Source organism: Somniosus microcephalus, chromosome 12, assembly GCF_052327205.1.
Source record: "Somniosus microcephalus isolate GS21.2 chromosome 12, FLI_Smic_1.0, whole genome shotgun sequence".
NCBI lineage: Eukaryota > Metazoa > Chordata > Chondrichthyes > Squaliformes > Somniosidae > Somniosus > Somniosus microcephalus.
In genome coordinates, this window is record NC_140998.1 from 189,177,130 (window position 1) to 189,195,409 (window position 18,280).

At 50.3% G+C, this 18,280-nt stretch overlaps 1 protein-coding gene across 2 annotated transcripts; it reads right to left on the bottom strand.

The window, feature by feature from the left end:
- Window positions 1-9,281: 9,281 nt before the first annotated feature.
- Window positions 9,282-17,716, bottom strand: LOC147109784 (large ribosomal subunit protein bL17m-like). Of its 2 annotated transcripts, none has more exons than XM_086003885.1 (4): window positions 17,707-17,716; window positions 15,588-15,781; window positions 11,438-11,506; window positions 9,282-9,875 (listed from the first exon to the last, which is right to left on the bottom strand). In XM_086003885.1, the coding sequence occupies exons 2-4, from the start codon at window positions 15,759-15,761 to the stop codon at window positions 9,591-9,593; spliced, it is 528 nt and encodes a 175-aa protein (XP_085860011.1). In that variant the 5' UTR covers window positions 15,762-15,781; window positions 17,707-17,716; the 3' UTR covers window positions 9,282-9,590. The 2 variants fall into 2 exon arrangements, with proteins under 2 accessions (XP_085860011.1, XP_085860010.1); XM_086003884.1 differs by lacking the exon at window positions 17,707-17,716 and adding an exon at window positions 16,690-16,865 and having other exon boundaries at window positions 9,284-9,875.
- Between the last annotated feature and the right edge of the window lie 564 nt (window positions 17,717-18,280).

The following is an 18,280-nucleotide window of genomic DNA, read 5'->3' on the forward strand; positions in this document are numbered from 1 at the left end:
TGGTTCTTGTTGTGTATGTAATATGTGTGCTACTTTGAACCTATGGACAGGACTGCACTACTGGTAGGGCGTAGTGATACGCAGTACCACTCCTGGCCATGGGGTATAAATAGTACTGTGGGTACTGATCTCCCCTCAGTTCCCGCCTGTGGGCATGAAGTAAAGACTTACGTGCAGTCCCTACCTCCAACCAGTAAAGACCTGTTTGAGTTATACGTTTAAGTCTTTGTGTTAATTGTTCAATACAATACACATACTTAACACTGGCGACGAGTCGGTTCGAACCCTGCGGCAGTTATTCCATGGCGGCTTCGTCCAAAGACAGGACGTTGAAGAGAGGTTTCAATCCTCAACACCCCACTCAAAACTGAAGGGCAGCAGAAATCCTGACAGCTTCCAGCGACTGGAAGCGACAGGCATTAGGACCCTGAAGCCTCCATAACCTCGTGGGTAAGCCAGAGCCCGGGAGGGAGCGAGCAAGAGCCGCGCGAGCGGGTGAGCCAGAGGCCGGGAGCCGCTTCAAGTGCGATGCGCAGCGCGGGCCAGCGATCGGGACCAAAGATAAGGGCCGCACTCGGGCGATCGCGGCGAAGATAAGGGCCGCACTCGGGGGCTGAAGGGAGACGGCGTCGGGGGACGGGTGAAGACCGCCAAGCGCCGGAAAACCGCCATTTTGTGGGCGGAGGACGACAGCAAGAGCGGGAAGCCGCCATCTTTGATAACAAGTAAAGAAAATAAAATCTGAGAAATTGCAAATCTACAATGCCTAAACACGGGAATATTAGCACCTTTGATAGTGACCTCGAAGATGGGGCCATATATGTTGAAAGAGTAAAAAATTATTGTAAGGCCAATAAAATTCGTGACCAAGATAAAGCTCTAACATTATTAAATTTAATGGGTGCGAAGACATACGGGCAATTGAAACACCTGTTATCACCAGATGAACCGGCGGATAAGACGTTCGATGAGATTGTTACTGTCCTGAAAGATCATCTAAACCCCACGCCGCTGATGCTAGCGGAACGATTTAAATTTTATGACAGAAGGCAGCTACAGCATGAAAGCAATGCTGAATATTTGCTGGAATTGCGTAAATTAGCGAAATATTGCCAGTTTGGAACGGGACTGACAGATGCACTACGAGACAAATTTGTGTGTGGTTTATTTAAACAGGATACACAAAAGCGACTGCTCGAGGAGAATGAGCTGACGCTTGAGAAGGCGGTCACTATGGCAGCAGCACACGAAGCCGCAGCGAGAGGCACGGCACTAATGCAGCTACAGTCACCGGAGCTCAGTGCACACAAATTGGGTGTGAGTTCTGGCAAATGTTATCGTTGTGGAAAGACAACGCATGATCAGAACCAGTGTTGGTTTAAAAACCAAGAATGTAGAACTTGTGGTAGGCTTGGACATATAGCTAGAGTATGCAGGTCAGGGAAGAAGACCAGCAACAGGAAGTCACCGCAAGGAAAATACGCAAAGGTACACAAGGTGACCGAACAGGAGTCCGATTCAGACGCTAGCAGTAATGAACTGGCTAGCTTAAGCTGTAATGAACTGGCTAGCTTAAGAGTACTCAACGCTGGTAAGGGTGCAGACCTCCAGACAATTTGGGTCACTCTTCAGATAGAAGGAGTCCAAGTAAAACTGGAATTGGACACTGGATCGGCATTGACGGTCATAAATAAGAAAGATTACCGAAAGTTATTCCAACATATTCCCCTACAGGATACGGGGATTATATTGAAAACATACACGGGGCAAAGAGTGTACCCCATCGGGAAAATAGAGGTTGCAGTGGTCCACAAGGGCGAAGACAGTCAAATAATGGACTTATATGTGATAGCTGAAGGAGGTCCTCCACTACTAGGACGGGAGTGGATTAGGAAAATGAATATGGACTGGCATTTCCTGCAAACAATAACGAGTGAGAACTCGGTGAAGATAGTCGGCCCAGACTCTGGAACGGATGATGGTAAGCCCAACTCAGGTGCAAAAGACAAAGTTTCAGCACAGAATTCCACTGAGCAACAACAACATAGTTTAACTGCGGATTCTGAGTCTGGCAAGTCTACTGATGTGCCCATTTCTGAGGGACACCGGGCTCGAACTCAACTCCATTTCAAACTACAACAGCAATTAGAACAAATGCTTCGCCGTTTTGAGCAAGAGTTGAATGCAACAAAAGAGTTCTTTGATATAGAGTTGGAGAATCTGGAAAGACAACAGAAGCAGCTGATGGAGAAAATGGAGCAGGAGCACACAAAACGTCTGATGTCAGAGGAGTTAACGGTCAGCCAACTCCTGCATATGCTGAAGGACAGGACTCTGAAATGGGAAAAACTTGAACACAAACTTCAATATTCAAACGAAAGGGGTTCGGAGCTCTCAAAGGTTATTGGAAGAGCTGAGGTGGCAACACAGACTGAGATGACTGCAACAGAGCAGCCCTTGGATGCCAAAAGTACGCTGACTCACGTCAACGTAGAACAACAGACCGCTGAAACAGCTGCTCCAGTAGAGGGATTGAATAGTCCGATCAATCAATCTCCAAAAGAAGTTGAAGTAGTAAAATCTCAAATGAGGTCATTAGTAAACGACTTGCTGAAAGCCCAGAAAAAGCTGGATGAAGAGGTACGCATGAAGAAGTCTCTTCAGGAAAGATGTCTGGACTTGGAACAAAAGCTGGCTAACGCCCAGCTGGGTATGGAGGAAATAGAAGACCCTCTCGCTGGCCTAGATCAGGACGACACCGAATATTACTATGTCCTGTCCTGCCCAACTTGTAACTTCGACTCCCACCATACAGAAATCATGGAGGAGCACCGAAAGTCTACGGAACATCGGGAGAAGGTGGCTCTACTACGGAAAAAGGAGGAAGAGAAGGAGGAACTGCGCATGCAGCTGGCAGCTGACAGTGGAGCCCAGAGAGTCTCCAAGAAGCAGAAAAGGAAAAGTCAAAACAGAAGATGACCCATCTGAACCATTATTACCTCTACCAGATCACACACGTGGTCCCTCCGAACGGAGCCAATTCAGTTCGGAAGTTCAAACTGTTAAATCCATGGAAGGACTATTGAATGAGTCACTCCAGCAACGTGAACCGACTACACCACAGAGATTGAATCTGTGAACTGTTTTCCGCAGAGACTGAATCTGTGATCTGTTTTGACATGAAGTTATCTATGTATCTATGTTATTCTGTTATGTAAACCTGAAGTTATATATGTATATAGGTTACTACGTTATGTTAAATGGGGAGATGACTGTAAAGCTAAGAAGGGAGGAATGTTGTGTATGTAATATGTGTGCTACTTTGAACCTATGGACAGGACTGCACTACTTGTAGGGCGTAGTGATACGCAGTACCACTCCTGGCCATGGGGTATAAATAGTACTGTGGGTACTGATCTCCCCTCAGTTCCCGCCTGTGGGCATGAAGTAAAGACCTACGTGCAGTCCCTACCTCCAACCAGTAAAGACCTGTTTGAGTTATACGTTTAAGTCTTTGTGTTAATTGTTCAATACAATACACATACTTAACAGTTCTTTGTCAGGGCCACCTGAAAAATGTGTAAGATTGGGGCCACACGGGAGAGGGAAAAAGAGGAGTTAGTGGAACAGTTAAAAAAGGTAGGCACCAAGTGTGCTGCTGTAATGAAGACAAGGTCAGTGCATAGTGGAAGGAATGATAGGAGATTGATTGGGAGGATTTACAAAGAGAAACCTAAAGTTTTACCAACACGGAAGTTATTAACGTCTGTGCTGAAACAAATAAAACACAAGATTGCTGAGTGAAAGGAACCTTAAAAAATACTGGGATCTCAGTTTATGTGAAAGTTTTCCTGACTATGGATGTTTAAGAAGTTACAGTGTTCCGTTTGTCTGAAAGCCTGTCTTTAAAAAAATGTCTGTTGTGTGTTTTAGCTCCACCCACTCTTTGGTACAGAGAGCTAAAAGCTGTTTAACCCGTTGAAGACTTGTCTTGAAGGATGGACAAGCATGTGTTGTTTTAAGTTTGTTAATTGTTTTACAAAAGAGAAGCTTCAGTCTTGAAGTTACAGTTGCCAATTTGCCTGGAAGAAAATGAATTTGAATGTTTACAAGGCATGGGTAATTGTTTCCTTGTTAATGTGACTATGGTTTCTTTCTTTTCCAAGTGATACTGGTTAGTTTAAAAAAAATTGATCTGGATTGGATTGGAGTTATGAGGTTAATTAACCTATTAAAACCAGGCTTTCATTGTGGCCACGGTGAAATTCTGGTTGGTGTAAATTTGTGTAAACCGTATTGAATAAGATATTTAATGGTCTGAAACCAGCCCTTAAAATATTTACAGTCTTGGATATAGCGAACAGGTTCTGGTCCATACCATTGGCAGAGGAATCACAAGGGAAATTCGCCTTTACCGTCAGGGATAGACAATATACATGGACCAGGGTCCCACAGGGGTTCCATAATAGTCCAAATATATTCCACCGTGTACTGAGTCAAGCCTTAGACGAGTTAGACCTATCAAAGTACCAGAGCGCCCTACTCCAATATGTCGATGACATAATGATTGCATCAGAGGATGCCAAAGGACACATGGGAGCATTACTAGCCACCCTCCAGACATTTAAGAAAGCTGGCTTTAAATTGAACCCAAAAGGCACAGGTTGGACTGTCCAAAGTAAAGTATCTAGGACACGAAATTAGCCAGGGGTATAAGGCACTCCCGCAGGAACAAAAGGCAGCCATAAAAGACAAGCCAAGGCCAGTGACTGTCCGGGGAGTGAGGAAAGTGTTGGGACTATTTAATTACTGCAGGAATTTTATATCAGACTTTGCAGGGAAAGCAGAGCCGATTCAACGGTTAGTTAAAGGGGGGAGACCCACCACCGATAAGATAGAATGGGAGATGGAGCAGGAGGAAGCATATAGGGCCCTTTAACAGGAATTAATAACAGCCCCTGCCCTAGGATTATCAGATCCCACTCGACCCTTCCACCTATATTGTGATTTAGATCATGAGAGTGATTCAGCCGTGGTAATGCAAGATCACGGAGGGAAACAGAGACCCGTTGCGTATTACTCTGCAAAAAAAGACCCAGTAGCGAAGGTGATGCCACGATGTGTGGCTGCAATAGATTGCGCCACCTGGGCGGTGCGAGTAAGCGAACCAATAGTGATGATGGGAAAGGTAATTTTGCATACTCAACATACATTAGTGGAACTACTCAACACAGGAAAATTGTGGGCAATATCGGATAGCAGGAAAGCTAAATGGGAAACTATATTACACCCCAGGGATGGAACTGTGATAATAGAAAAACATACCGGGGTTAATCCAGCCACGGGAATATTAACAGGAGAAGCGCACAGTTGTCAGATGAAAATGGAGGAAGAAATAGGTAGTGGAGTAAAGGAAGACCCACTAGAAAATCCCGATATGATAATCTATGTAGATGGATCCTGAAAATATATCAATGGAGAACGCAGAACAGGGTGGGCAGTAGTAAATCAAGAAGGAAAGACCCTGTTAAAAGGAGCCCTTTATGGGGATAAGTCAGCACAGGTAGCGGAACTAGTGGCTTTAATAAAAGCGTTGGAAATAGCAAAAAACAAACGGATAAATGTTTATACCGACAGCCGTTATGCCTTCGGAGTGGTGCATGATTATATGATACTATGGGTGAGAAGGGGGTACATGACCTCTACGGGAGAGATAGTAAAACATGGAAAACTAATAGAAAGGTTAGTTAAAGCTGCACAGGCACCTTTAGAGGCAGCGGTAATTAAAATAAAAGCCCACACAAAGATAGAGGATATGGACCCACAGGAACTCCAGGACCAGGCCCCTATAGGGATAGGTATGCAGATCTAGCTGCCAAATTAGCTGCAGAAGAAATGCAACCAAAGGATGTGTTCAAAAACGAAATAAATATGGTCATGAGTCAGTGGGGTACAGGAAGTGAATATAATGGAGGTACAAGAAAATACTAGTAAAGAGGAAAAAGAGAGATGGAGACAAGCGGGTGCTCGACTACAGGATGGAATCTGGAAATGGGGCCCCCTTAACCAGGTGGTGGCACCGGAATGTTGCAGACAACTGATGACGCTATACCATGGTGTAACACATACTGGCAGAAGTAACATGTTGCACCTACTGACACAGTACTGGTGGTGGCCAAAGATGGGTCGGGAAGTAGCGAAATACTGCCACCGCTGTATAATATGCGCTAAGAATAATGTAGGACAGAGATGTAGAGTTAGAGTAGCAAACCAACCCAGGCCCCAAGGACCCTGGGAAAACCTACAAATTGACTTTACCAGCAGGACCAGGGGAAGAAATATTGCCTGGTAATAATTGACCAATTTACCAGGTGGGTGGAAGCTTTTGCCACCCGAGATTGCTCTGCAAAAGCAGTTGCACTAATATTGGCTACCGAGGTTATACCCCGTTGGGGGAGTGCCTCTGCAAATTGACTCAGACAATGGCACTCATTTCACCGGTAAAATGAGAGAAACTTGTAAGCTGTTACACGTAACACAAAAATATCACATACCATATCACCCCCAGAGCTCGGGGATGGTAGAAAGAATGGACACTGAAAAATGCGCTGACAAAAGCCATCCAAGAAACAGGGAAGGAATGGTCGGAATTATTACCCAGCATACTAATGAGGCTGCGAGCCACCCCAGGACGAACGACCGGACTGACCCCCTACGAACTAATGACAGGACGAGCTATGAGACTACCAGAGGATTTGGCTGGAGGGGTGAGAGAACCAGGACCAGTACAAGGTAGATTAAGTACAACTAAGTCAGGAGGTACAAGCACTAAATAAAGAAGTAAGGAACCAACAACAGATTAAAGATCTAGAAAGGCAGAATGCTGGACTTAAACCGGACGAGTTGCCCAGAATAGGTCAACAAGTAATGACGCAAGTTATCGGAAGAAAGGGAATGGAACCCCGTTGGATGGGGCCATATACTGGATTAATGACCAGTGATACGTGTGTTTGTCTACAGGAACCGACGGGTATGTGATGGAAGCACTGGACCCAGGTGAAACCATTTAACACCAAAGACCCCCATTCTACCCTCTCCTCTCGGGGAAAGAGCTCGGAAGACGACCAGACCTCTGTTTAAATTACAGATAAACATGGATCCAGCGAGATGGATTATTATAACTACTCTGATGACAACACTTATAAGCCCAAATAACGGGCTGAAAGAAATGGACTGCAAGTTAAGATCCCCTAGTGGAGACTCCACGAGGAACTTCATTATATCACACAGTTACGAGTGTGAAAAACAGGAAAAGGATGTTACAGGTGTAACGGTATCTGGGTGAACTTGGATCAACGACCATGCGGACCCTATATAATGACAGATACCAGCAATATGGTAAGATGTAATAGACACTGGCAGGTGTTGGGTCAAGCAGGGGGAGGATATATCCTGAGCTGCAAGGACAATATCATAAGATGGACTATTGTACACGGCATTACAACACCTCAACCAACAACAAGAAGGATCACACCACAAGGAGTAACCCTAGAACCAACAACACCCCCAATCACAATGACACCTGAAGAACGAAGGTGTCCAAAATGGACGCCTGGGCCCGAAAATGGACTGGTGTTATTTACCGAGGGAGAACAATTGTATGATAATGTGAGACATGAAATTGTACCGGTACTAATGAACTTAACCATGCTACAATGGCCAGGATATTGTGAAAGATTTACTAAAACTAGAGAGTTGTATGCATATATGATAAGGAATGTAATTAACCAAGCTGCTGATGCAACAGGGGCTTCTAGTTTCAGGGGACATGCTGCATTCCACCAAAGAATTAAGAGAGGCTTAGGAAACGATGTACTCACGGGAATAAATACGGGGACGTCATTCATTCATGCCCTGGATATACAAGGAGTCCAGAGTAGTGTGGAACAATTACAAAGGGTAATACAACAGGTTTTAGAGAAAGAAACTGGTTTGCTGCAACAAGAATCAGAGTTGGGAGAACATACGATAAGGAAATTACTCGAGGGAATCAAAGTTATAGAAACCATGCTGGCACTATCAACAAACTAAACCATAGAGATGAGGAACAGGCAAAAGATGGGGTAGGGAGAGGCTTGTGCCATGCCTATGGCCAATGGACCACCGGATAGTTAAAACACAATCTGGCACAGATACAACGAGGTGAGGGACCAGACTGGATTAACAGCACACAGCTCTATGGCCTGAGCCAGAATCCAGACCCTCTGAGTGCCTGTACCCTCAAGGGGATGACCAGAGTATATCCAGTGATACAAAAATGCAAAGCAGAAGTGACAGCAATGATAGGCATGGTACTCATGATACCAGTGGTGAGACTAGACACGACTCCATACCCACAGTACCAGGTAACAAACATAGGCATAGTGAGGGGTGAGACATACCTCCAATACTATCCAATTGATACCTATGCCATCAGGAAGAATGATACTATAAGAGGAGTCTCCCTAAACGGATGCCATGGGAAAGGTACGCTTAAGATATGCCCACATCCGGTAGGAGAAGGCACTAAGGATGAGTGCGGCTATAATAAGACAGAGGGGTGCATGTTAGAATTATCACATGTCGATCACCATCACACCCGCTCGGGATATAGAGACAGAGGGGAGTATTGTATAGCCACCACAGAGACTGAGTACTAATATAGTAACCTTGTATGTGTAATCACAATGCCCAACTTTTGCTTTACACCAAAGATCCCTGTGACAATTGGACACAGCAGATTGGTGTATGTACACTCAAGGGAGGAAATGAAACTAAATGTGACAGATAGTTTAAGGGACGAATTGGTCAATTATGAAGATCCGGTGGGGGCTCCAATACTCTGCCTGCAAGGGGATCTGCAAGAGATAAAAGAGGGCTTAAGTAAAATGGTGAAACAATACGTAATGTTGCAAAGGAACCTTGGGGAACTAGAAAGGGACATAGAAGTAGAACTACAGGAGGTCCCATGGTATAAGAAGCTGTGGGATTGGGGGATGAATGTCAACATGCACCCATGGGACAGCATTACGTCGCACATACTAGTTATAGTACAATTGGTTTTGGTGATAGGAATGGGAATAGCAGCATGTGCCGCCTGTAAAAAACGTAGAAAACAAAAAAGAAAGAAGGAAATGGAAGAAATATACATGACCTTGATAAAGTAGTAATGTATGCTGTTCGATGGTAATTGTTACAGAAACCTCCTGGGCAGATTCCCATCGAGCAGACGGACTATTGCTACGAACGAGCGAAGGCTTGGGAGAAAGATCTGCTTAATGGATGTATAGTACTAATAACATTAATGCTTATAACCTATGTAATTGGATGGATGATATGTCGATGGAAAAGATGTCGGGCTGCGCAGATTCAGGCCCGAGGCTGTCGGCGATTCCCAGGAGGCCGTCATTCCAGTGTGACTACGGGAATCCGCCCCCAGATTTGTTCCCAGGCGGGCCAATAGCAGAAGGTCGTCCCCCGGGGGTGGGAGGGGGAGGGGCGGGTGATCGATCACACATCGCTTCCTTGCTCTCCGCCGGTCCAGCTCCCAGCTAGGCCGCACTCGAAGCCTGGGACTCGCCTGAGCCCGAGGCCCTGCCCCAGGCCCCCTCCTCCCTGTACCCCTTCAGCAGCTGGTTGAGCAGGGTCTTCTCGTTGGCCCCTTGCCACCGCGCGAGGAGGGGCGGCAGCGGGTTGCGCCGGTACTCGATGACCGCCATCTTGGCCCGGTCCAAGTTCTCCCGGGTGGGAATCTGCATCATCCACATGGAACTCCCCCGGTGGTCCTGGAATCGCGGAGCCAGGACCTTGAAGAGCTTCGGGATGAGATCTTTCACCTGACAGAAACAGAAAAAGAGGTTTATTCCCAGAAATATTCCACTCTTCCCCTCCCCTCCCTTCAACCGGGCCCAATAAGAACTCTCCCTTCTCAGTTACAGCTCACTCTCGCCTCCGAGTCAGAAGGTCATGGGTTCGAGCCCCACTCCAGAGACTTGAGCCCATAAACCAGGCCGACACTCCCAGTGCAGTACTGAGGGAGCGCTGTACTGTCGGAGGGGCAGTACTGAGGGAGCGCCGCACTGTCGGAGGGGCAGTACTGAGGGAGCGCCGCACTGTTGGAGGGGCAGTACTGAGGGAGCGCCGCACTGGCAGAGGGGCAGTACTGAGGGAGCGCCGCACTGTCAAAGTGGCAGTACTGAGGGAGCGCTGCACTGTCAAAGGGGCCGTACTGAGGGTGTGCCGCATTGTCAGAGGGGCTGTACTGAGGGAGCATTGCTCTGTCGGAGGGGCAGTACTGAGGGAGCGCCGCACTGTCGGAGGGGCAGTACTGAGGGAGCATCGCACTGTCGGAGGGGCAGTACTGAGGGAGCGCCGCACTGTCAGAGGGGCCGTACTGAGGGAGCGCCGCATTGTCGTAGGGGCAGTGCTGAGGGAGCATTGCACTGTCGGAGGGGCAGTACTGAGGAAGCATCGCACTGTCGGAGGGGCAGTACTGAGGGAGTGCTGCACTGTCGGAGGGGCAGTGCTGAGGGAGCATCGCACTGTCGGAGGGGCAGTACTGAGGGAACGCCACACTGTCGGAGGGGCAGTGCTGAGGGAGTGCCACACTGTTGGAGGGGCAGTGCTGAGGGAGCGCCACACTGTCGGAGGGGTAGTGCTGAGGGAGCGCCGCACTGTCGGAGGGGCAGTACTGAGGGAGTGCCGCACTGTCGGAGGGGCAGTACTGAGGGAGCGCCACACTGTCAGAGGGGTAGTGCTGAGGGAGCGCCGCACTGTCGGAGGGGCAGTACTGAGGGAGCGCCGCACTGTCGGAGGGGCAGTACTGAGGGAGCGCCGCACTGTCGGAGGGGCAGTACTGAGGGAGTGCCGCACTGTCGGAGGGGCAGTACTGAGGGAGCGCCGCACTGTCGGCGGGGCAGTACTGAGGGAGTGCCGCACTGTCAGAGCGATTCACTGTCAGAGGTGTCACCTTTCAGATGAGAGGTTAAACACGAGGCTCCGTCTGCCCTCTCAAGTGAATGCAAAAGATCCGCAGCCACTATTTCAAAGAGGAGCAGGGGAGTTCTCCCCACTGTCCTGTGACCAATATTTATCCCTCAACCAACATCTGGTGATGATCACACTTGTATGTGGGAGCTTGCTGTGCACAAATTGGCTGCCGGGTTGCCTACATTACAACAGTGACTACACTTCAAAAAAAAAAGTACTTCATTGGCTGTAAGGTGCTGTGGGAAGTCCTGAGGTAGTGAAAGGCGCTATAGAAATGCAAGTAGCCAAGGCTCTTTGTGATGGACAGCGCGGCGAGATCGTGGGCATGGCGGAGTGACGCTCGCGACACAGGCCGACCTCGAAGATCCCGTGGGCACCCCCCACCCCGCCCCGCGCCAGAGATACTGACCGTCAGCCAGAAGTCGGCCATCTTCATGGCTTTCTCGTCCATGTCCCCTCGCTTGCCGTAATCCACCAGCTGGAAAGCAAGGGCCGATCAGTCAAACCCGCAGGCTCCTTCCCAGCACAGACAGAGGCCAGTCGGCCCCTCGATCCTGCCCTCCTTCTGTACGCGAGCAATCCCCAAGCCCATCCCACTGCCCCGCTCTCTCCATCGACAAATATTGATCCCAAATTCTCCCTTTCATAGAGGCCACGGTCTCAGCCTCAACCTCCTCCCCATGGATTCAGTGACGTGGGGGATTGGAGACGCTGGGATTGTTCTTCGAGCAGAGAAGGTTTTGGGCAGATTTAACAGAATCATAGAATGATACAGCGCAGGAGGAGGCCATTCGGCCCATCGTGCCTGTGCTGGCTCTTTGGACCCACTCCCCTGCTCTTTTCCCGGAGCCCGGAAAATGTTTCCTTTTCAAGTATTTATCCAATTCCCTTTTGAAAGTTATTATTGAATCTGCTTCCACCGGCCTTTCGGGCAGCACATTCCAGATCACAATTGTTGTGTATGTACCTTTAAGAGAGAACTGCTTTTATACTGTAGTACTGGTAGTGACCACACCTGTATATAAAGCCCTAGCAGGCTTCTGTACTTTCAGTTCCAGCATACCCTCTGTTCAGTAAACACCTCTTATTGCCGTTCTCCTGCAGTCCATGTGTTATTGGTACGCGGACACTACAACAACAACTCGCTGTGTAAAAAAAAATCTCATCTCCCCTCTGGTTCTTTAACCAATCACCTTAAATCTGTGTCCTCTGGTTACCGACCCTTCTACCACTGGACACAGTTTCTCCTCATTTACTCTCAAAACCATTTATGATTTTTGAATACAATCTTCCCCTTAACCTTCTCTGCTCTAAGGAGAACAATCCCAGCTCCTCCAGTCTCTCCACATAACTGAAGCCCCTCATCCCTGGAATCATTCTCGTAAAGAGCAGCGTTCAAAATCATGAGGGGTTTTGATCGAGTAAATGAAGAGAAACTGTTCCCACTGGCAGGAGGGTCGGTAACCAAAGGACACAGAGTTAAGATAATTGGCAAAAGAACCAGAGGGGAGATGAGGAGATTATTTTTTTTACACAGCGAGTTGTTGTGATCTGGAATGTGCTGCCCGAAAGGCCGATGGAAGCAGATTCAATAATAACTTTCAAAAGAGAATTGGATAAATACTTGAACAGGAGATATTTGCAGGGCTCTGGGGAAAGAGCAGGGGGAGTGGGAACTAATTGGAGAGCTCTTCAAAGGGCCGGCACAGGCACGAGGGGCCGAATGGCCTCCTTCTGTGCTGTGAGATTCTATGGGAGCATTCCGTGCTTCACACCCCTGTGTACAGAAATTTCTACTAATCCCTCTCAGAACACTCGTTAAATTGATGTGCTCACGTCACTGACTCCCCGAGCACAGGAAATTTATTGTCGCTATTCACGCCATTAAAACTCATTATCATTTTTAAAAACCCTATTAAATCTCCTCTTAGCCTTCTCTGCTCCAGTGCAAATAGTCCCAGGATCTCAAGTCACCTCTCTGGCTCAGTGGGTAACACTCGCTCTCGCCTCCGAGTCAGATGGTCGGTTCGAGCCTCAGTCCAGAAACTTCAGTACATAATCCAGGCCGACACTCCCAGCGCAGTAATGAGGGAGCGCCGCACTGTCGGAGGGGCAATACCGAGGGAGCGCCGCACTGTCGGAGGGGCAGTACTGAGGGAGCACTGCACTGTCAGAGGGGCACTACTGAGGGAGCGCCGCACTTTCAGAGGGGCAGTACTGAGGGAGCGCCACACTGTCAGAGGTCCAGTACTGAGGGAGCGCCGCACTGTCAGAGGGGCAGTACTGAGGGAGCGCCGCACTGTCAGAGGGGCAGTACTGAGGGAGCACTGCACTGTCTGAGGGGCAGTACCGAGGGAGCGCCGCACTGTCAGAGGGGCAGTACTGAGGGAGCGTCGCACTGTCGGAGGGGCAGTACTGAGGGAGCGCCGCACTGTCAGAGGGGCAGTACTGAGGGAGCGCTGCACTGTCGGAGGTGCAGTACTGAGGGAGCGCCGCACTGTCAGAGGGGCAGTACTGAGGGTCGTCGTCGTACGTGTCTTCACACTGTTCCCTTTGGGGAACTGTATGAAGTGGCGGAAGGGTTTCTGGCCTCGTTAACGCTCCTTCAGTGACCGTAACCATCTTCATACCAGCCATTAGGGTGGTTAGTCCTATGGCGGAAGAGTTTTATGGGCTCCCACAACCCATATGAGGGGGGGTGGGTGCTACCCACGGACGCAAGTATCCCGCTGGATGTCAACCCAGAATTTAGAGCCAGAGCTCCGACTCCACTTGCCGGGACTGCCTGGAGCGGGGTTCGAAACCCTACACCTTCTGGCCCAGCGGCGGGGATGCTACCGCTACGCCAAAGGCCCACTGCAGTACTGAGGGTGCGCCGCACAGTCAGAGGGGCAGTACTGAGGGAGCACTGCACTGTCGGAGGGGCAGTACTGAGGGAGCGCCGCACTGTTGGAGGGGCCGTACTGAGGGAGCGCCGCAATGTCAGAGGGGCAGTACTGAGGGAGCGCTGCATGGTCGGAGGGGCAGTACTGAGGGAGCACCGCACTGTCGGAGGGGCAGTACTGAGGGAGCGCTGCACTGTCAGAGGGGCAGTACTGAGGGAGCGCCGCACTGTCGGAGGGGCAGTACTGAGGGAGCGCTGCACTGTCAGAGGGGCAGTACTGAGGGAGCGCTACACTGTCGGAGGGGCAGTACTGAGGGAGCGCTACACTGTCAGAGGAGCAGTACTGAGGGAGTGCCGCACTGTCGGAGGGGCAGCACTGAGGGAGCGCCGCACTGTCGGAGGGGCAGCACTGAGGGAGTGCCGCACTGTTGGAGGGGCAGCACTGAGAGGGCGCTGCACTGTCGGAGGGGCAGCACTGAGGGGGCGCTGCTCTCTTGGAGTGGCAGTACTGAGGGAGTGCGGCACCGTTGGAGGTACCATCATTCGAATAAGACGTTAAACCGAGGCCTCGTCTGCCTTCTCAGGTAGACATAAAAGACCCTGCGGCCACTATTGGAAAAAGAGCAGGAGAAGTTATTCCAAGTGTCCTGGGCTAATATTTATCCCTCAACCAATAATCACTAAAAACAGATGATCTGGACTTTTTTTTAAAAATGCATTCATGGGATATGGGCATTGCTGGCAAGGCCAGTATTTATTTCCCATCCCTAGTTGCCCTTGAGAAGGTGGCGGTGAGGTGCCTCTTGAACCGCTGCAGTCCGTGTGGTGAAGGTGCTCTCACAGTGCTGTTTGGGAGGGAGTTTTTAGGGAGCCTCTTTTCCAGGTTGAATCGCCCAAGTCTCTCCACACAACTCAGTCCCTCTGGCACCGGGGATCGGTCTCGTGGCTCTACTCTGTGATGCCCCTAGTAGTCGAATATCTCCCTTATGTCTGTGTGTCCAGAACTGGACCCAGTACATTTAAAAGAAAGACTTGCATTTATATAGCGCCTTTCACGACCACCAAACATCCCAAAGTGATTTACAGCCAATGAAGTACTTTTGAAGTGTGGTCACTGTTGTAATGTAGGAAACGCGGCAGCTAATTTGTACACAGCAAGCTCCCACAAACAGCAATGAGATGATGACCAGATAATCTGTTTTCTAGTGATGTTGGTTGAGGGATAAATATTGGCCAGGACACCGGGGAGAACTTCCCTGCTCTTCTTCGAGTTAGTGCCGCGGGATCTTTTACGTCCACCTGAGAGAGCAGACGGGGCCTCGGTTTAACGTCTCATCTGAAAGGCGGCACCTCCGACAGTGGAGTTATCCCCGGTGTCCTGGTTAATATTTACCGTTCAATCAATATCACTAAAACAGATTATCTGGTCATTGTCACATTGCAGTTTGTGGGAGCTTGCTGTGCATAAATTAGTTGCCGCGTTTCCCACATTACAACAGTGACAACACTTCAAAAGTACTTCATTGGCTGAAAAGCGCTTTGGGACGACCGGTGGTCGTGAAAGGTGCTATATAAATGCACGTTGTTGATTCGGAGGAAAGCAGAGTAACACAGCCTGGGCAGACGGCAGGAAGGAACAAGATAAACGGGGTGTTCGAAGAGAGGAAGTGATTACCTTCTCAGCGTAAAACCTCATCTCATCAGCCCGGGCCAGGGTGGTTTCAATCCTCTCGTGTCGCACCAACGCTGTCACAAGGTTCCGCAACATATCGATCCGGGACCGGGGTCCCAGCCCCATCCGACGGTAAACTCGCCCATGACTGATCCAGAGGGCAGCGGTGAGATGCATCCTTCCGAGGGGCCGGGAGTCTGGGGGGATCAGAGTCCGGAGCAAAGGTGAGAATTCAACCGTCACAATCCCAGCGTCACGTCACAGCGCGACCCAGGAATGGCCTGATCCCGTCCGCCATTCATCACCGTCCCCGTCCCACGCTGATCACCGACCCCCCGGACCCCGTCCCACACTGATCACTGCCCCCCCGGACCCCGTCCCACAGTGATCACTGACCCCACCCCGGACCCCGTCCCGCACTGATCACTGCCCCCCCCCCGGACCCCGACCCACAGTGATCACCGCCCCCCCAGACCCCATCCCACACTGATCACCCCCCCCGGACCCCGTCCCACACTGATCACTCCCCGGACCCCGTCCCACAATGATCACCCCCCGGACCCCGACCCACACTGATCACCGCCCCCCCCGGACCCCGTCCCACACTGATCACTGACCCCCCAGACCCCGTCCCACACTGATCACTGACCCCCTGCCCTGGACCCCGTCCCACACTGATCACCCACCCCGGACCCCGACCCACACAGATCACCGCCCCCCCCGGACCCCGTCCCACACTGATCACTGGCCCCCAGCTCACTTGGGCTGCTAACTCTGGTTGCAGGTATTCCTGGAGATATCATCACATGAACTCCAACCTCCAACCACCCTGCCCGGTCAGACAGCCTTCCCCCCCGCCCCCATCTCCCACTTGCCTGAATGAGTGCAGCTCCAACAACACACAAGAAGCTCAATACCATCCAAGACAAAGTAGCCCACTTGATTGGCACCCCATCCGCCACCTTGAACATTCACTCCCTCCACCACCGGCGTACCGTGGCTGCAGTGTGTACCATCTACAAGATGCACTGCAGCAACTCGCCAAGGCTTCTTCAGCAGCACCTCCCAAACCCACCACCTCTACCACCTAGAAGAACACACTCACCTCTGAGTCAAAAGGTTGAGGGTTCAAGTTCCACTCCAGGGACTTGTAGCATATAAATCCAGGCTGACACTCGAGTGCCATGCTGAGGGAGTGCTACACTGTCGGAGGTGCCGTCTTTCAGATGAGACGTTAAACCGAGGCCCCGTCTGCTCTCTCAGGTGGACGTAAAAGAGCCCATGGCACTATTTCGAAGAAGAGTAGGGGAATTATCACCAGTGTATTGACAATATTTATCCCTCAACCAACATAACAAAAACAGATTATCTGGTCATTATCACCTTGCTGTTTGTGGGAACTTGCTGTGCGCAAATTGGCTGCCGCATTTCCCACATTACAACAGTGTCTACAGTTCAAACTTAATTGGCTGTAAAGTGCTTTGAGAGAAAAAGATTGGTGAAGTCAAGCGTAGGTCCCTTGCAGTCAGAATCAGGGGAATTTATCATGGGGAACAAAGAAATGGCAGACCAATTAAATACATACTTTGGTTCTGTCTTCACAAAGGAGGACACAAATAACCTCCCAGAGATGTCGAGGAACATAGGCCTAGAAATTCAGTGGGCTGCGCCACCAGTTAGCACCTTAAGAGGGCGCTAAGTGGGTTGGCAGCCACTGGCCACGCCTCCCGCTAAATTCAGCGGGATGCTAATGGCGACGCTAGCCGTTAGTGCTGCGCCACTACCGATGACGTCATCGGTGTGCGCAGCGCCCCACTGATGCCCCGATCGCGATATTAGATGCGCCCCCTGCTTTAATGCCGGACGCTATGTGCAATCGGTTCAGGGGGGCCTACCTGCGGCGGTAGATCGCGCTAATTAAAGGAGGTGCGGGGCAGCCATTTTTGTTGCTGGCCGCCTGCCAGCACCTCTCCGCACTGCCGTCCCCGGCCTCCTGAGCACCCCCCCCCCACCCCCTGCGGAGTGCCGACTGCGTTCCAAGAGCCCGGCACTTCTCCTCGGTGCCGGGCTCTTTTGCCGGCCTCGGGGGCCCAGCTGGGCCCCAGATCGCACTGCACAAGGCCCCTCCCCTTTAAGGGAAGGCCTGCAGTACCGCAGCGCAACATGCTGCAGTGTCTGGCGCTGCGGCACGTTGCGCAGCGATATTCAGTTGCAGCGCCCCAAGAGGGATGCGGGGTGCCTCCAGTAGCACCGCGCTTCCCTCTGGGGCGCTCCAACTGAATTTCCGGCGGACGGCTGCGACTGCTTCCGGGGTGCTACTTTTAGCGCCCTGGCGAGGCTGGCACCCCAAACGGGGCTATAGTAAATTTCTAGGCCATCGGGTCGAATGAGAGGGAGGAACTGAATGAAATCAGTATTTGTAGGGAAATGGTGTTGGGGAAATTGACGGGATTGAAGGCCGATAAATCCCCAGGGTCTGATAATCTACATCCTAGGGTACTTAAGGAAGTGGCCCTAGAAATAGTAGATGCATTGCTGGTCATCTTCCAAAATTCTATAGTTTCTGGGACAGTTCCCATGGATTGGAGGGTAGCTAATGTTACCCCACATTTCAAAAAAGGTGGTAGAGAGAAAATGGGGAATTATAGACCAGTAAGCCTGACATCAGTAGTGGGGAAAATGCTAGAGTCAGATGT